Source organism: Excalfactoria chinensis, chromosome 26 (genome assembly GCF_039878825.1).
Source record: "Excalfactoria chinensis isolate bCotChi1 chromosome 26, bCotChi1.hap2, whole genome shotgun sequence".
NCBI lineage: Eukaryota > Metazoa > Chordata > Aves > Galliformes > Phasianidae > Excalfactoria > Excalfactoria chinensis.
The window spans coordinates 2,130,585-2,147,915 of record NC_092850.1 but is presented as its reverse complement, the minus strand read 5'-3'; the positions used below and the strand labels follow the sequence as shown (position 1 = coordinate 2,147,915).

At 51.1% G+C, this 17,331-nt stretch overlaps 1 protein-coding gene across 3 annotated transcripts; it reads right to left on the bottom strand.

The window, feature by feature from the left end:
* Positions 1 to 734: 734 nt before the first annotated feature.
* Positions 735 to 16,823, bottom strand: CTXN1 (cortexin 1). 3 transcript variants are annotated; one of them, XR_011905869.1, is made up of 4 exons: positions 16,517 to 16,823; positions 3,249 to 3,359; positions 1,742 to 2,300; positions 735 to 1,663 (listed from the first exon to the last, which is right to left on the bottom strand). XR_011905869.1 is itself a non-coding variant. In XM_072357635.1 (2 exons), exon 1 carries the CDS (start codon positions 2,115 to 2,117, stop codon positions 1,863 to 1,865), a length of 255 nt encoding a protein of 84 aa, XP_072213736.1. In that variant the 5' UTR covers positions 2,118 to 2,253; the 3' UTR covers positions 1,527 to 1,663; positions 1,742 to 1,862. The 3 variants fall into 3 exon arrangements, 1 of the variants encoding a protein (XP_072213736.1); XR_011905870.1 differs by lacking the exon at positions 16,517 to 16,823 and adding an exon at positions 8,328 to 8,499; XM_072357635.1 differs by lacking the exons at positions 3,249 to 3,359; positions 16,517 to 16,823 and having other exon boundaries at positions 1,527 to 1,663; positions 1,742 to 2,253.
* Positions 16,824 to 17,331: the final 508 nt, after the last annotated feature.

Here is a 17,331-nt window from a genome sequence, read left to right as displayed (position 1 = left end):
AACTGCCAAAGGACAGAAGTGTGGTTATGTCAGTGTAATCATGGAATCAGAATGCTGTCAGTCAAGTATGAACTAAAGTCTGTACAAGTCTCTGAATATACATCCTTAGATACAGTAAACATGTATTTTTATCTAGGTCAGAATGAGCATCCTTGAAACTGCTTAATTAATTAAGTAGAGGAGCTCTTAATCACAAAACAGTGACTAAACTTGTATGTGAAGATAGGAACATCTTGAAAAAATAAAAACGTGTAGTTAATTAGCATGACTAACAGCCTGCAGGCAGGGAGATGAGCCCCATCTTTAACTCACCCACTGTAGGCAGGGGGCGGGAAGGGCACTGCCTCAGATGTGCTGTGGTCACTCTTGTTTTCCAACTCATGCACCTTCGTGGAGCAGCCCCACTTCTGCTGCATTGTGGCAGTTTTGCTGAATAGTGATTGTGCTGAGCAGAGGTCACACAACACAGGGACCGTCTGGACTGTGCAGTGAATGCTTTGTGCACCGTGTTCTGTGATGCAGGTTCTTGAACACGTGTCCAGTGGTGCCAAGAAAGGTGCAGAAGCAGGATCACTCGATCTGGGAACCACTGTCCTGTTTCTTGGCTAACCATACCCCAGTGACTCTGCACTAATCTGGCCAACCCCGAGAGAAGTCTCCTGAGGACTTTTGTAACAGAGCAGTGTTATGTAGTGTCCGATGGGACGCATCACAGAGCAGAGGAAAAGCTGTTTGGGGTTAGCACAGTGCAGCTTTATTTCCGTGGAGCAGGAGGAAGTTCTCCCCCATGGGCTCAGATCCCTTAGCACACCACTTAGCCCACAGCCATAACCCCACCACAGCTTCTGCTAGCTAGCCCTGTGACCAGCTGTAGCACCCCTAAAGAGTCACAGTTCCCACAGCCAGGATCCCCCACTATGGGGACAGCCATAGTTCCCCTCATTTACACAGCCTTTCTGCTAGGCAGATGTAGGAGCACGCCCAGGCTGCCCAGGTCCTGCTGGAGCAGCCACGTGCAGAGTGAGGCACTGCTGGGTACTGCCAGGCATGGGCTGGATGAGAGCCATCTCCCAAATGCTGCTTGGGGATTTCAGATCCCTGCAGGGGTCCCCACAGGGCTCCCAGGCAGGTCTACAAGTGACTGTATCACTGCACCTTGCTCAGACCGTTTCCACCAGTTTGGCAGGTCACGATGGTGTAAAGCGGAGAGTGGGCTGCAGGGCTGGAGGGCAGAAGGGTGCCGCACTTGGGGTCTCCATCTCCCCCTTACTTGTGGGGTGTACTTTGAGGCTGCCACACAGAGAGGAACAAAGCCAACACTTGGGTCAGGTGCCTGTAAACCCCCTCACAGACAAAGCTCAGCTACAGGGAAACACACACACACACACACACTGGGCCACGGTCAGCACTCCCCAGAGGACACAGACAGAGGTGACGTGGGAGGCAGGAGCAGGTGGGGTCCAACACCCAGCCTGGAGCAGGGCAGAGCTGCCCAGACCAGGAGCCATGGGGGTCATGGCCAAGGGCAGGTCCTGCCATGCCCTGCCCCGTTGCCTCCCACCCCTCACTGCAGCACGCAGCATTGCCCCGGGGCACGGTGGGCAGCAACACCCGTGGGGAGTCCCGTCACCCCTCTGATGTATTTTGCCAAGAGTGCTGCAGGCTGCAAAGAGAACCGAAAAGTGCTTAGAAAAGAGAGAAACCCCTAGAAAACCCACCCCAGACAAGAACCCGACCTCACCTCCCTGCCCAAGGCATCCCTGCTGGCACGGGGCAACACCACAGAGGAAGGGGGGGCCGGGGCCGGGGCCAGCTGGGGCGGGAGGCACTCGGAGCACCCAGGCTCGCCCCATCCCTGCCCTCTACACCAAGGCGTAGTCAAACTGGCCCCTCTCCAACCCCTCCTTGTGGTCAGTCCAGGAGGAGGCAGGCATGCGGCTGTAGGGGTCCAGCAGGATGCGAAAGCAGCGCACCATCAGCATCACCAAGAAGACGAGGAGGAAGATGACAAAGGCAAAGACGGTTTTCTGCTCGGCATCCATGCCTGCAGTGCTGGCTGGGTGCTCAACCAAGGACGGGGACAGCAGTTCATAATCCATCGTCGATGCATCATTCATGGCAGAGGTGAGACACTCGAGCTGCAAAGAGCACGAGGACAGGGAGCATCGGGGCTTGGGCAGCCAGCTCCAGCCTCCTGCTGTGCACCCAGAGCACCACCTGCACCGGTCACTCCATAGCCACCAGCACTGCTAAGCTGAGCCAAGGAGCTCAGGATTCACTCCTGTGCAGACCGAGAGCTCCTGGAGGGAAAAGCAGAGATGGAGAGAGAGGAGGAATTGGCCACGGGCTTCAGCTAAAGAGCACCTTAGCTGCTAAATAATTAGAGACAGGAGAGGGCAGAGGAGAGACTCTGTTGCCAAAACTGCAGTTATTTGCTTGCAGATGCAGCCAGACAAGCAGTCTGATATCTGAGATAAAAGCCTGGGGACAGTGATATTTATGGCCAGAGGCTGAATTTGGTACGTATTTTCAGCCAGAAAATGAGGGAAGAGTGTTCATTAATTGAAAAGTAATACTCTCAGCTTGAAACTTTTTTTAATTATTATTTTAAACCCAGTTTCTAAACTGTCAGCATTCACCAGCAGTCATTTTTGCTTTAATCAATTTAAGAATCAGGGGGGTTATTTTGTTTTACTTTTGGCAGCTGAAGAAATGAGAAAGCCAAAAGGGGAGGAGGACTAATTGTAGGGAGGTGCTTTGTAGAAAGTGAGGATGTTTCAAAAGGAAATCTCCCTTATCGCCTCAAAGGCACAGGTTCACAAGTGGGTCCACAGTTCTCTGGCAAGCTCTGGAGGCACTGCCAGTGATGCCATTCAGCAGGGACACAAAGGAATGGGGTGGGTGGGCAGCTTAGCCTGCTAGTATCGAGCTTGCCTCTCTTGTCATAAATCCCCAGCAGACCTCTGGAGAGTGTGTGCACCTACCAAGCCCAATGCTGCAGGACCACTTGCTCTGAATCACAGGAAAATGTAGACTGAGGACCTTAGCTGTCAATCCAAGCAGGCTTCTCAGGGCTTATACCTATCTGGTCTAAAAATTTCCCAAGATGGGCACAAGCTCAGAGTCTGCCCACTCCCACCAAGGGTGATGTTTCCAGCTGCTGTGTGTCCATTGAGCTAATGAACTCCTTCAGTTTTTGGACCAGGCCTAGAAGGGGGTGAGTCCTGGAGGAAAAGGAGAGCACCTACCTCACTCCAGCTGCGTGGATGCACTAGCATTGCTATTGCAGGAGAAGCAGAAGACTGCCTCCAAACAGCCACATCACTGAGCAAAGATCTCCAGGATCCAGCTTCCTTGGGCTATGGAGGAAAAGCAGAAAGACATTGACAGGAGTTAAAAGGACGGCAGTCACTTAGCAGTCACAGCAAAGCAACAAAGACACTGCTGTTTTAGCAAATGCTGTGAGTTCTCAGTGTCTCTTAGACCAGCACTGGCTCCTGAGTAGGAGAACATCTTTACCAGTGTCCCCTTGCTCCATCCTGGATAATGAGCTCTCTTAGTGTTGTGGAGACTGCAGGAAAAGATCCCACTGGGAGACATCCAGCCAACCATGCCCCTGCCCTCCAGGCATCAATACTGGGAGTAACTATCAGTGGGAAAAGGCAGCCAGCTATGGACCACAGAATGTTTGACATGGCTCTGACTCATGCTGAGCACCTGCTCTCTTTCTTTTATCTGCATCTCCTGAGACACCACAAGGAACAGTGCTTGCAGGCTTTACAGATAATTTCATAACACAAAAACAGAAAAATAAAGGACAACAGCATCATCAAGGTGAGAAAGATGGATGCCCATCTTCCTGAGTCCCAGGCAGGTTCTGGTCTAAGTGCTCTTGCAAAAAGTTGCTTTGAAACACAGATATATACCCTGATCTTGGGAAATAGCGCTGGGCCAGGACCCAGCCATCTGCTGGCAGGTCTATGTAGAAAGACCAGGACTGCTCAGCCAAGCAGTGCCATGGGTGGAGAGAAGCACTTCTTGTACCTTCTCTGTCAGGGATTTTGACAAATAAATCATCTGATCTTTAATGAGTACAAATTGCAAATATTAGATTTCTCTGGCAGTTCCTGCCTTCCCTGGTAGCAGCTGTCCAGGCAGTCAGTCAGGCTCTCTCAGGCCTACACTGTCAAGCCTCTGACTCTCCTTTCCCCATGCTGTGGATTCCCCTAGCATGAGTGCCCATTAGGAGGGCAGAAGGATGCGGGTGAATTAACTGAGCTGGGGAGTTTTCCAGCTGAGCAGGAAACACATTTCCCAGTCAGCTCAGTCCCCTTGCAGAACTTTGCTCCTCACACTCTGCAAGAGGTGGTGAGTGATCCAGAATTGGATGTGAACCATGAAGATGAGGACAGCCTGGGGAATGAAACATCCCTAGGGCCTCAAAATGAGCTGATTTCTTTGCCTGGAAGCTCTTCAGAGTAGCCTGATGTTGTTCCCATGGAAAGATGGTGGTCAGACACAGAGTGAGCAGAGGAGCAGCTGATGGTTCCATGTGACCCAGTAGAGGGGCTGCAGAGATGATTCAGAGTCTGGAGCATCTTCTGCATGAGGAAAGGCTGAGAGCTGTGGGACTGTTCAGCCTGGAGAAGAGAAGGCTGAGAGGGGATCTCATCACTGTTTATAAATATCTGAAGTGTGTGAGTCAGGTTGATGGAGGCGGACTTCTTTCGATGGTGAACAGCAATAGAACAATGGGTAACAGGAAGAATCTGGAACACAGGAAGCTCCACACTAACACAAGGAAGAACTTCTTCGTTGTCAGAGTGAGGAGAACTAGAGCAGGCTGCCCAAGAGAAGTGGGACCTCTTCATAATCCTTCATACCAGCAATGCTGAGAATAGGTCCTGCTGCAATATAATCAACTCAAGCACAAATCATGAGTCTGAAGGTGCCCAACTGACCTGTAACTGACATAAAAAACACAGGGAGAAACATGCATATGCAGGAGAAAATACAAGGTTTTCTGCCAAATATTATTAAAGTATTTCCTTGCATTCAGGATGCATTGCTTTTTTATTACCATGTGAAGAATCAGATCTTAATTTCCCAAGAAAATGCTGGTAAGATAGTTAAATGAAGGCAGCTGTTATTTAAGGAATATGTGATTGAGTTTTATTAAGATTCATGTTCCCTTAGTAACTAAAAAGAATGCATGAGCAAGGAAATTACTAAATGGGGAGAGAACTCACAAAGGAAGAGGACTGTCAACTATTTAGCAACACTGTGGGGATATTTTTACGGGTACAAAACACAAATTAAATGTTAATCTGCAAAATGACAAATATCTAATGAAATATTAACTTTAAAAAGAGGCACGGAGTAGTGTTTACAACACAGGATGCCATCTGGTGTGGAGGGCTCACCCTTCCCACTTGGACACACCTCCAAATGGATGCTGATCCCACACATGGGCAGATAGGACTGTGAAGGGACGGGGCTCTGCAGCCATAGCACGACTCAACCGCCTGGTGCGCTGCCCCCAGACCGTTCCACTAACATCAGCTTGTTCCACCCTCCCAGTTCTTGCAGGTTTTCGACTAAAGACAAGAGCAAGAGCTAGCTGCTATATGGGAAAGCATAAAAGGAATCAGTGGGAAGGAAACCCAGCTGCGGAGTCACGGAGTGAGGCTGCTCACCAAGGCACTAACAATCTTGTCTTAGGGTGCTGGGAGGTGAAGACAGCTTTTCAACACTGCAGTAAAACACCTAGCCCTGCAAAGTGTGCATTTTAGCAGCAGAAACTGAAAAAAGGCCCACATGATTGGCACAACGAAGCAGAATTGTACCAGAAGTGCTGACCTATTCCAAGAATGGAACTGGAAGATGAGCACTATTATGAGTGAAGCGGGATTTAATTGCACTGTGTCATGGATGCAGTCCAACAGTCATGGAGGGACTTTGTTTGCACACTTTTAAAGAAACGCAACTTTCTTAGTCCTGTCTTACAGCAAAAGTAGACATTTACAATTATATAACAGCAATAAATGTGAGCTATGCCTTAAGCAGAGAAAACAAAACTAAGTTGTGACGGAGGAGAGTTCTGAGGGGGCTAAAATGCTCAAATCCACATGAAGAGAGCAGAACAAAATGTCTGCATGCAAGGAGCAGCATCAAATTCATTAGGATGCTGCTAAAGCAACCCTGCTTTTCAAAGCAAAAATCCATTGTTACTCCCCATACAAACCTATGTGAGGCAAGCTAGAAGAATATCCCAAATAGCCAGAGTTCAAGCAGGAATTGGCATGCAAAATGAGCAGGGCAGGGGAGCAATGCCACATACACCCTCTGCTCAGAGCTGGGAGCACTCTGCTGCTCTGCAGGATCCAGGGGTCTCACAGGACCCGGCTCCACATGTTCCCTGTTGTTAATATTCATCCCATTGCCAGGCATGGCACACAACCAACTGTTGCAACCGGAGAGCAAATGCAATTGCCAGGGAGACAGGGAAGCAAGCACCCTTTTGAGGGCTGCAGGCAAAGTGCTTAAGCAAGAGGTCTGCAGGGCCTACCAGCTCCAGAGAGAGAGGGAAAGGCTATACTTGCGGCTCTTCAGGACTCTGTCTCTCTCTCTCCGCTGCCCCACAGCTGTGCTCCCAGGCCCACAAGTCCTTCTCCTCTGGAACCCTTCTGGACACACCTCTGGCACTGCTATAGGGAGCTCTCAGCACAACAGAATTGTTGGCAGGGCTTGCATTGCCTTTTTCAGTCAATGTTGCTGATGATTCCCCACAGCAACAAATGAACGCATGCCACTGGGTTACTGCATGGCTGCCAGGATCAACAGAGCTGCTGCCATAACGGAGCCTGCATAGCCAGGGGCAGCTGGAGATCCCTCTAAGGAGGGGGTGAGAGGAACTGCCTCCCATCTTCACTCCTTCCCAGATGATTGCATTCAGCTGTCATTCTGCAGTGCTCACCTTTCCTCTGGAGGAAACTCCCTCCCACAGGATCTCCTCCTGTTCCAGCCTAGTTTTGCCCCTCAGGAAGAGAGAATTTGTAGGCTCTGTTTCCAGGAACAAGAACCCAATCCTCTGTGGAATCTGTCCCACAGGGCTAAAGAGGCATCCACAGCACAGAGACATGCATTACAGGCTTCTGCTCCAAAGCAGTGCCCTGGAATGAGCTGTGGGTTCCTTATGAGCAGGTCCTTCTTCAGGAGGACCTCCATCACAAGACCTGCCAGCACCTCTGCATCACCTGGCCCAGCTCCTGGGTCCTGTGAAGGTCCAAGGAAGAATCCAATCTCAGCAGGATACCCTAACTGCACCAATGGATCCAGATGTCCCCTCATGCTCTACAGCCTGTTCTTAAATCCGCCTTTAAGCACCTTCCACACAGAATGACATATCTGTCCCTCAGGACTGTCATGGACCACACAGGTTGAGGCCCTGGGAGGGATGCTCTCTGTGACTCTCCTCTGTCCCATGAGCTGTGCAGGGAGGCACCAACGCAGGGACCAAGGAATGCCCATCTCCCCGTGGCACAGGGGGTGTGCCCCATGTGTAGAGAAAGACAAGCAAAACCTAGGGCATGGAGCATAGGACAAAGCTAATCAGGCCAAGGTAGGAGCACTAAACGCTGAGGGTGAGACACTCTTGCCCCTAAAGGGAGCAGAAGCAGTTCTTGGGCTCTGGGATCCACAGAATACCCTGCCCCACTGATGGAGTCTGAACCATACCAAGAGCCAGTTCCCCTGGCACAGCTCTAGGCACAGTGCCCTTCACCAAACTCTGTCCTTTCTCCAGCTAGTTTTCACCTTAGACATGGCCTGCTCTAATCACACTCAGGACAGACAAGCAGAAGGCAACCTTCAGGCAAGAGCCTCAGCTAAGGAGAGATGCTTCTTCCCAAACATTGCAATCCCTGGTCTCCCTGGGATAAGAGCATGGGAAGCTCGGCCAAGCACAGTGCTCTGCAAAACTCCCTTCATGTGCAATCTGTCATCCCAGCACAAAGAAATACCACCACCACCAAACCAAGCCTCTCGGTAAGAAGATAAACCAACAATAAAGCTGTTACCCATAACAACTGAAAAGCCCAGCATCCTGCTCTCTTCATCTAGACTCAACAGTTTCCATCAGAAGACATACTGGTCCCAGCACCAGCTGATCAGAGCTACCCCATCTCCTGAACCCATCACCAGTGAGAGGTCCTTGACAACCAAGCACAGGAACAACTTCCCCCTCCCCTTTGCACTTCCTGGCTCTGCAAACCCCCTGTCCACCCCATAGCATGAGCCCTTGCAAGGGGATGGGGCATGGATAGTACCTGGATGGCATGGGTCTGGGGACCCAGCCACTCAGCCACAGTGATTCCCAGCTCCAGCACTTGCCATCTTGAGGGAAGGAGCAGATGCCTCTATTCTGGAGAGCGCACAGGGAAGGCAACTGCTCTTCACTCACACTGGAGCAGGTTCCTATGGCGATGCAGAATCAATTATAATAGAAGGTGGAGCACAGCTATTGGAGCTGGGAGAAGTTTTGTGAGCTGCCTGCCTGGGAAAGAGATGCTGTAAGTGGAAATGGGGCTGGGGTCTGGGGACTGGGCCTGGCCATCCTTGGGGTTCAGCTCCTGAATCCCAGTGTCCCCCTGGCTGCTCCATGCTCTCCCAGTGCAGTATATACAGGAGTCTGCCAGGCTCCTACGTGTCTCACCTGCACTTCCCAGAAGGCTGTCCAGGGCACTGGGCGCCACCTACCCAGCTACAAATCTGCCTAGCACAGGCCTTTGCACTCCCACCCTTACCACTGTCCCCATGGAGGGAGCAGGTCCCATGATGAAAAGGTTTTGTACAGCAGCAGAACAGACAGCCTTTCCTTTCCCATGCAGCCTTCCTTCTGTATAACTCCCTTGCAAAAGCTGCTCCAGGGCACACACCCCTGTCTGTCTGTGTCTGTCCCAGGGCCACAGCCCCGCTCCCAGCAGGCTGAGATGCACTAGAGCAAGCACAGCGATCCTGCTGGACATGCACACCCCTGCCATGCCTGCATTGAAGCCAAGCTTGACTTTGTGCAGCACCCAACATGGAACTCCACCTCCAAGATGCAGTTTAAGTGTGCGATGCTGAGTGCACAGCTGGCCATGAAGATGTTCAAGAAGTGAAGGATCTGGGACTGCAAAATGTCATTGCAACCCTATATGTTCCTTCTCACTCCAGACTCAAGGAGTGATCCAGGTTCAGTGCCAAGCCTGGCAGCTTTGGGATGCAAAGTGCTGTCAGGCTTGCACAGTGTCACACCCAGCTCACAGGGAAACATGCCGAGGTTCAGGAGAGGTCCAGGAGTGTGAATTCATGCTTGGACCCGAACCAGAAGCCACACTCAGCCCCACTGTCTGACAGTCCTGCACAAGCTCCTTGTGGCTGTGTGCCACCTGCACGACCTCCTCACCTCTGTGTGCCAGATCTGCACAAACAAATGATGGCAATCTTTTCTCTTCTGGAGAAAGGTGACAGGAGCCTCAAAGGCTGGGCACTATGATTTGGAGGAAGAACTAACACAAGATGGATAAGGAAAGCGTCAGGGACAGGAGTGGTCAATATAGCTGGCAGACCCACTACAGCAGTGTTCATGGGATGATGACCCACATCCAGTTCTGATGGTCATCCACAGACAAAGGATGTGTCTCCTTGTCCTGAGTCCTGAGCTAAAAGATGTGGGGTTGGCAGGAGCTCAGCAAGTGAAGAGTGCCTGGCAAACAAATACACATACCCAGGCCAACAGCATCCCTGAGCTTTTGGCAGAATTCAGCTGTCTGAGCAAACCCACAGAGCAGGATTTGGCCATTCCCAGGCACCGTGAGTGAGAATGGCAGTCAAGTTCTGGGAGCAGGATACCTCTCTGAACACAGGTCATCCAATAATTTGTCACTGCTTTGGCCATATGTAGCTCCTGTCATCTGCTGAACAGCAGGACATTGCACATGTAGATCCTCATGGACAAAAATCTTCATGAAAGAAAGAAAGAAGAGAACTCTAGCCTTGACCTACAGGGACTCCAAGGGAACAAAGGCAGATGTTCAAGCAGGAGACTTAATGGAAAGGAAACCAGGGGTGACTTTTACTGCTATGTGCTCTGGTGAAAAACAACTCTTCTTTTCTCATTCATGCACTCAGAAATGGACATAGAAAGCTACTGTTCTTCTACTGGCTGTTAGTGGCACCTAGAAGTATAGATTAGAAGCCTAAGTTGCCTGTAGCTTCTGGGAGGTGTTGCAGTCACTTTCCACACTGCTCCCTTGTTATGATTTCACAATTTCCCCAGTGCAGAAATCCATTCTGTAAAAACTAAACACCAAATCATAAAAGCAAAACCCTCCATGGTTCCCCTTCAGCACAGTGCAGCATATTCCCTTCCAGCAATAAAGCAATTCATTGTAAATATCCAGAAATAACCACGGTATTTCCTGTGCAATCCATCTCAGCTGCTAATTGAAATGCAATTTTGTGGTTGTGTTTGTTTGCTTGTTTTTCAGAGATGCTTACAGAAAACATTCTCACACTTAATCATCACGGACACCACACATTGCCTAGAGCAAAGGGCAACATGAGTGGCCTCTCTGCAGTATTAATATTGCTTTGCTAGTCGTCAGTCTTTTGGCCAGGACTGGGAGTATCACACATCTACCCGACTCTGGAAATGATTCTGTCAAACTCAGACCCAGACAGCTGCAAAGGGAGAAGCATCCCAGAACCAACATGGTTTTCAACAGATATGCTCAAATAATGTGCTAACCCAGGTGACACAGACTCAGGAATGCGAAGTGTTGACACTTTCACTGGGACACATTAAGTTGGTTCTAGACAATAAACACAGAGTTTAGTGATAAAGAGAAACATTCCCTGAGCAGGATTCTTCAGAAAGAATTTGTCACCATCAATAAATTGATAGGAGATTTATTTCTGCCAGCCCAAAAACTGCACGCAAAGTAATATGATTTGTCCAAACTCTTTAACATGCTGTTCTCCTTGATTTAAAGTCTGTTGAACAATCTTTATTTTCTTGGCACATTATTAATTCAGATTCTGGCTTTGATGGGAAGGAGCTGAGATGCTTTTGGAGTCTGTAATTTGGGAATGAAAGAAGAAAAGGGCAAATGGAAGGTCTTAGGCAGCAAAAATCTTCCCAGTATAACTGCAAACTGGGCTTAAGCAAAGGTTACCAGTGTCTTGCACAACTCCTACGTGCAAGGACTCATGAATAAGCATGGAAACATCCCATAAATAGCAAGGAAAAGGTGCTGCCTGATAACAGAAGGAAAATAACGTGGGTCACTCCAAACCAGTGTGTATTGGTTGTTAATATACAGATGGTAGCAAATGTACAGAAGGAATAAGCAAAGGAAAACTCACCAGTGGTGGTGCCTTGGATGAAGAAGCTGGAGCAGTCCTCACTGGTGAGCAATCTCCAAGAGATGCTGCCTCAGTGGGAGTCAGCCCTTAAATGAGGTCTCAGAGGGGATGGAGTCGAGCTCCACCCCTTCTGGGAGCACAGCTACATCACTCTCACCTGTGCTCCCACAGCTGACCCCATACTTGCCTCAGCTGATTAATCAGAGGTTCAGGCTGTGATTACCAATCTCCCATACACCAGTGCCTCCCATTTATTTCCAAGGAAATCATCACAAGAGATCCAAAAACCACAGTAACTGGTGACAGAGCACAGCTAGTGGTGCTGTCTATACTGAAAAATAGTGTTTTGTAGCTGAGAATTTGCTCTGTCAAAATTTGCTACTGGGCTCGTTGGATCTGTTGCAGTTTCCATGGAAATAAATAGGAGGCAATACTTTCAGGGGAAAAGTACAGCCCTGCTTTTGTGCCAGCAAAATCTTCTTGTCCAGGAGAACCTGCATCTGTCCTGCTGGTCTGCTAATGCAGCAGCATTGTGTTCAAAGGTGGCTGCACCTCTGCTGGGACTGTTAAACTGGCGTCAGATGTGAGGAGGAAATTCTTTATGTAGAGGTAGTGAGGCCTTGGCACAGCCCAGAGATGGGAGTACCCCATTCTTAGAGATGCCCCAGGCCATGAATGGGCACTGGACAGCCTGAGCTGGGAGGATGGGGGACTTTGGGGTCTCTTCGAACCCAACTGTTGCGTGGTTCTATGACTCTTTGAATATTCCCAGACAAAGGGTCATCATAGGGTTAGGATGAGAAGACTGAGGATGTGCAAGCGTGATTTAAGGGATAATCGAGTGAGGGAAGTGGCAGTGACCTCACACAGAGCTCTGCTCACAATTCAGGAAAAGCAAACCCTATAGAGATGTGATTAAATCCAGGCTGGGTGCCATGGCAACCTGCTCTGGACACAGGCCTGCTCACAGCCTCACAGTGCCATCAGAGCAGACAGTTCGGTGAGCACATAGTGCTGGTGCATGAATGTCAGGAGAGCGCAACAGGCACCATGCACTGCTGTGGGGTTTCTGTCCCCATCAATTCAGCTGCAAGAGGGATTCACTGCATTTCTCACTCAGGTGTGAGCGTGAAGTGTTTGAGGATAAATAATTTAGAGCAAAGGACTGTGTAAAGCCAAGACTGATGGACGTGGTGATGGGGGAGATGAGGCAGTAGGGACAGATCATAAACCAAGAATGCCCAGCTTGTGGCATGGAGGATGCTCACATGCTCCACATTGGGAAGAAGTCATCAAATCCCTCTGTGGCTGTAGAGGAGGTCAGAAGGTTTTGGGGATGGCAGGAGTGTCTCTGCCGTGCCTGAAGGAAGATGCTGATGTCTGTGGTTGCATCAGGATACGATAGAAGAGCACTGTCTGCCAAAGTTGAGCAATTAATTTTACGACCTTGCAGTTCTGCCACTCATCCAAATCATCCAGCACAGCCCTGAGGAGTCAGCTCGGCAGCCACAGAAACAGTGACTCTACACCTTGGTTTCATCACTGAGTGCAATAAGGTAAACAGAAGCAAAGCATCTGCTGTTGGGGAGCCCAGTGGCATGCTGTGCTGTAGGGCTGCAGGCTTTTGTAGATGTTCACTAGGAGTTCTTTCAGACAGCAAAATGCTGAAGTAATATTATACAGCCCCACTCAGGGACATGCAGATTAAAGGCAGAAAGGTTCCTGCATGTATGAGGGCTGCTCCAAAAGTAATGCCTCCTGCTTCATGATGCTGACCCATGACATCAAAGGCAGATGCTGGTGGGATGGTAGTAGAGGCTGAACCTTCCCACCAATATCTCATTACATTTTGTTGATGTGTGACATGTGGCAGCAGAGGGACAGTCTTACAGAATGGGATCAGACATGAACGTGTGAATAAATCAAAGAGATGTCACTGAATCCTCCATGTGGAATAGATGGCACTCACTGACACTCATGAACACTTGCTGAACATTTATGGAGACCAAACAGTAAAAGTGAGAACAGTGAGGGATGGGAGGTGTGCTTTAGCAGTGGTGACATCAACAGCAGGTCACCTCCGCTGGTGTAGATTTGTACGAGTACAGCGTGCAACTCTCACTCATTGCTGGCGAAAATGCACAGCTAATGGTGGTGGCTATGTTGAGAAAGGGTGTTTTGTAGCTGCAAATTTGTTCTATCAAATAGTGTTATTATGCTCTTTGGGTCTGCCGTAGTTTCCATGGAAATACATGGGAAGCATTACTTCCAGAGTGGTCTAAGTGCTTTTTCCTCCTTTGTCTCATTTCTACTCATTAATCTCTCAGCTTCCAGTGGGAATTCTTGGCATTATGGCTTAAATACATACCCCTGCCCATGGCACTGCTATATCCAGCACATTATCCTGATCCTTCAGACCCCATCTTTTCTTAAGCATCAGGTTCCTTGTTAACCCCATGATCCTCCTATTGATCATTAGTTTAAGGACCAATATATTAGCTTCGCAAAAGGAATCGAAGCGTGCTAGTTCGGTTTAGCCCTGCTTGGAATGTGAAGGCCTCACAGTCTTGTTTTCTATGAGCAGCTCTTTGCTCCACCCATGTCAGAACAGGCCACTTCTTATCTGTGTATTAGGTACTGGGAGCTTTGTATCCAACAGAGGCAAGGACTCCCCTTGGGTTTCATATACATTGTTTCTAACACCTGAGAGCAGGAAAACAGCAGCCTAATGGTCATTAAGTCCCCCTTCAGAATATTAGATTCTGATTTTACTTTGTAGGCAATATTTGCTGTGAAATCAGAGCAATTCCCAGGCACCTGACAGCCCAACAGTGTTTTCTCCATGGGAGCAGCTGTTCAGAAAACATACTGGCTCGGGATCTACTGACATTTCACAGTATGAGACAGTTCATAGCCAGGAGCCAGAGGATGCTCCCAGCTTCTGTCACCCATGTCAGCTTCCATGAGCAAACCGCTCAGCCAAGGAAACAGGCCTGCAGCTGCAGCCCTCTGGCTTAGCAGCATCCACCCAGAGCTCACCGTTGCTCCAGCCCCTTCCTCTCCATGGTCACCAAGGAGTGCTGGTCACTGATGTTACTCCACCCTCAGTAAGGAGTGGGAGAGCTGTCCCTGCAAGGCTGCAGGCAGCACAGCGGAATTTGCTAAGCTTTAAGAAAAATACCACATTTCTCTGTTAGCAGCACAGTGAGGAAGGCAGCAATGCCTTGTTCTCTGCCAGTGCTGCCTTCAACAGGTGGATGGCACATTGCTGGGAGCAGCTGGCCTCTCCCAGCATGGGGAACAGGTTGGCAGGCAAACAGTGCTGCGGGGGCTCTGCATTCATGGAGTAGTGCTGAGTCCTTTCCAGGGGGAGCGGCACGCTGCCACTGTACCCACTGCCTTCCTTGTGTTCTGCAGAGTTAATGCACAGTGCCCCTTCCCCTCCTGGAAGTAGAGCCGTGGGAAGTGCTCCTGAGCACATGTCCCACAGAAGCTCATGGAGGGTTCCCTGGGCTTCAGGAAAGAGTGCAGTCTTGCCAGAAGATCTGGGTATTTACTGCCATTAAGGACCAAGCTTGTGTTGCATTCTTAGAAGCATGCCACAGCAGAGCCCACTGCCACCCAGCCCACCTGCCCAGACAACGAGGCAGCCAGGGCTGCCACTTTCCTGCCACCTGCAATCCCCTCCACCTGCCCCACGTTAGCACAGCAAGAACCACACATGAAGTGAACCAGGAGAATGTTTGCAATTCTGCCATCTCCCAGCTGCAAAACGGGCTGGCACACTCAGAGCGATATCATCAACAAGGAACACTCCCAGTCTGCCTGCTCTGCCTAGCTGCAAATGGAGCACCCTGGGGGACAAATCCCTACTGCATTCAGTGGTTCTGCTCAATTCAAGATCTGTGCCCCAAACTGACCAGGATCCAATAGGGCAAAGCAACCAGAGGGCAAAGCTTTGCAGCTGCCTTGTTGCAGTACCACCACCTGAGCTCGTGCTGAGGCATTTGCAGTGCATCTAGTGAGGCTTGTCCAGCAGGCAGAACTGGAGCCACACTTCCCCCTCTGCTGCAGACAAATGGACCCTGCCATCCTAAGGATTTTACTCCTTTACTCTGGGGCTGATTTATGGCAAATTGCAATAGCTGGGAGAAAGCAGCAGAGAGATGGGAATGTCAGAGATGCAAAGCTGGGAGTCCTATAGATACTGTTAAATGTGTACCTGTCACTGCCAACAACAGCTTTTACCATTATATTTAACTAAAGACTCTGCACCAAAAACTGCTTGCTCCAAGCAGAGTCTCATCACTGTCTTCCCATGCTTTGGAGAGCTGGATCTCCTCTGCCATGGGCAGGGCTCACTGGCACTCCCAGCATAGCAAGGAGAGTTCCTGCAGCTCCAACTCTTCCTATGGGGGCTGAGATTGAAATTTCACCAGCTCCTTCCTGCTTTGTTCTTTGGCTCCTTCCTTTATCCCAAGGCTCAATGCGGTTCTCCCCCACTTCTGAACAGCTCCGGAAGGCAGAAATCAACTTAATCGAATTCAAAGTTTCTTTGATGCACACCAGCACTCCAGACCCGGAGGGTGGGTATTCTCTAAAGACCTTCAGCGCAAAGGGTTCTTTTGCAGACACCTCACTGCATCCTGCTGCAAGAACTCCACAACCAGCAGTTTTGCAGCAGCAGCAGAAATTCCCCATTTTTAACTTCTATCCCCATGAAAAACTAAGACCCCCCCTCCCTCCACAGCCCGACGTTCTGACGTAGCGGTAGTATTTCTTCCCAGCCCCCTTTTGAGCTCCGGACCATCAGATCCCGGCTGCGCTGCCGCTCAGGAGACGCCCCACCGCCCCGCAGGGCGCACCGCAGGCCATGCAGCCGCACCGGCGGAGCGGCTCGGGACGGAGACAGGGACCGTGGGGTGGGGCGCGGCGAGGCGGGGGTCTCTCCCTCCGCGTCGCAGCCTCCGGCGGACGGTGCCCGGCGCATCCCGGCCGGGGAGGCACCTCCAGTTTCGGTGGCAGCGCGACGAAACTTTCCCGGCAGCACCCCCACACCTTCCCGGTGCGGTGCCCGCTGTGCCCCCCCGTCCCCCATCCGACTCACCTGCGCTCCGGGCGGCAAGAGAGGGCCGCGCCCACCCCGCGGCTCTCCGAGCCCATCCGGACCGGCCCCGTTCCGCAGCCTTCCCGGCCGATGGAGCGCAGCAGAACCGCCGCCGGCGCTTTGCGGGGCCGGGGTTTGAATTCGTCCAACCCGCCCTGATTGGGTTTCGGGGGGGGGGGGGGAGGAGGGGCGGCAGGGAGCGGGGAGGCTCCGGGGTGGGGCCCGGGAGCGGGGGGGAAGGGGTTGGGGTAGGGGGCGAGGGAGGAGGTGGATGGTGCTGGGGTGCGGCGTGGATGGGAGGTGATAATGTGGGGATGCGGGGGGCGTGCGCTGGGCGCGGCGGTGCGGTGCTCCCGCGGGGCTGGAGGGATGCGGTGGTTGTGGGGAATGCGGGGGAATGTGCTGCCTTGCGGGGGGAGTGTGTGTGTGAACGAGGGTTTGTAGTGGAGGTGGGAGAGATACTGGGGAATGCGATCCCTCGGGGAGCCGCGGAGCCGCAGGGCAGCGGGGGGGACGCAGTGGGTGTGGTGCTGCAGGAGGACCTCGGGGCTGCGGGACGGAGTGGTGGGTGCTACGGGGGTGTTGTCGAAAGGAAGGGAGATCGGATGATGGTTGTGCGTGTGATGCTGCAGGGGGTGGTTCGGGTGTCACGGCACGGTGGGGAGCGACCACGAGGACACGGGGGGTCTGGAAAAGCCTTAGGAGTAATAGGGATGCAGGGAGCAGAGTGGTTTGGAGATGCAGTGGAATACGGGGGTGCTGGGGGGCACCAGAGAATGCAGACACGTGGGGATGAGTGACTGTGCAAAGGTGTA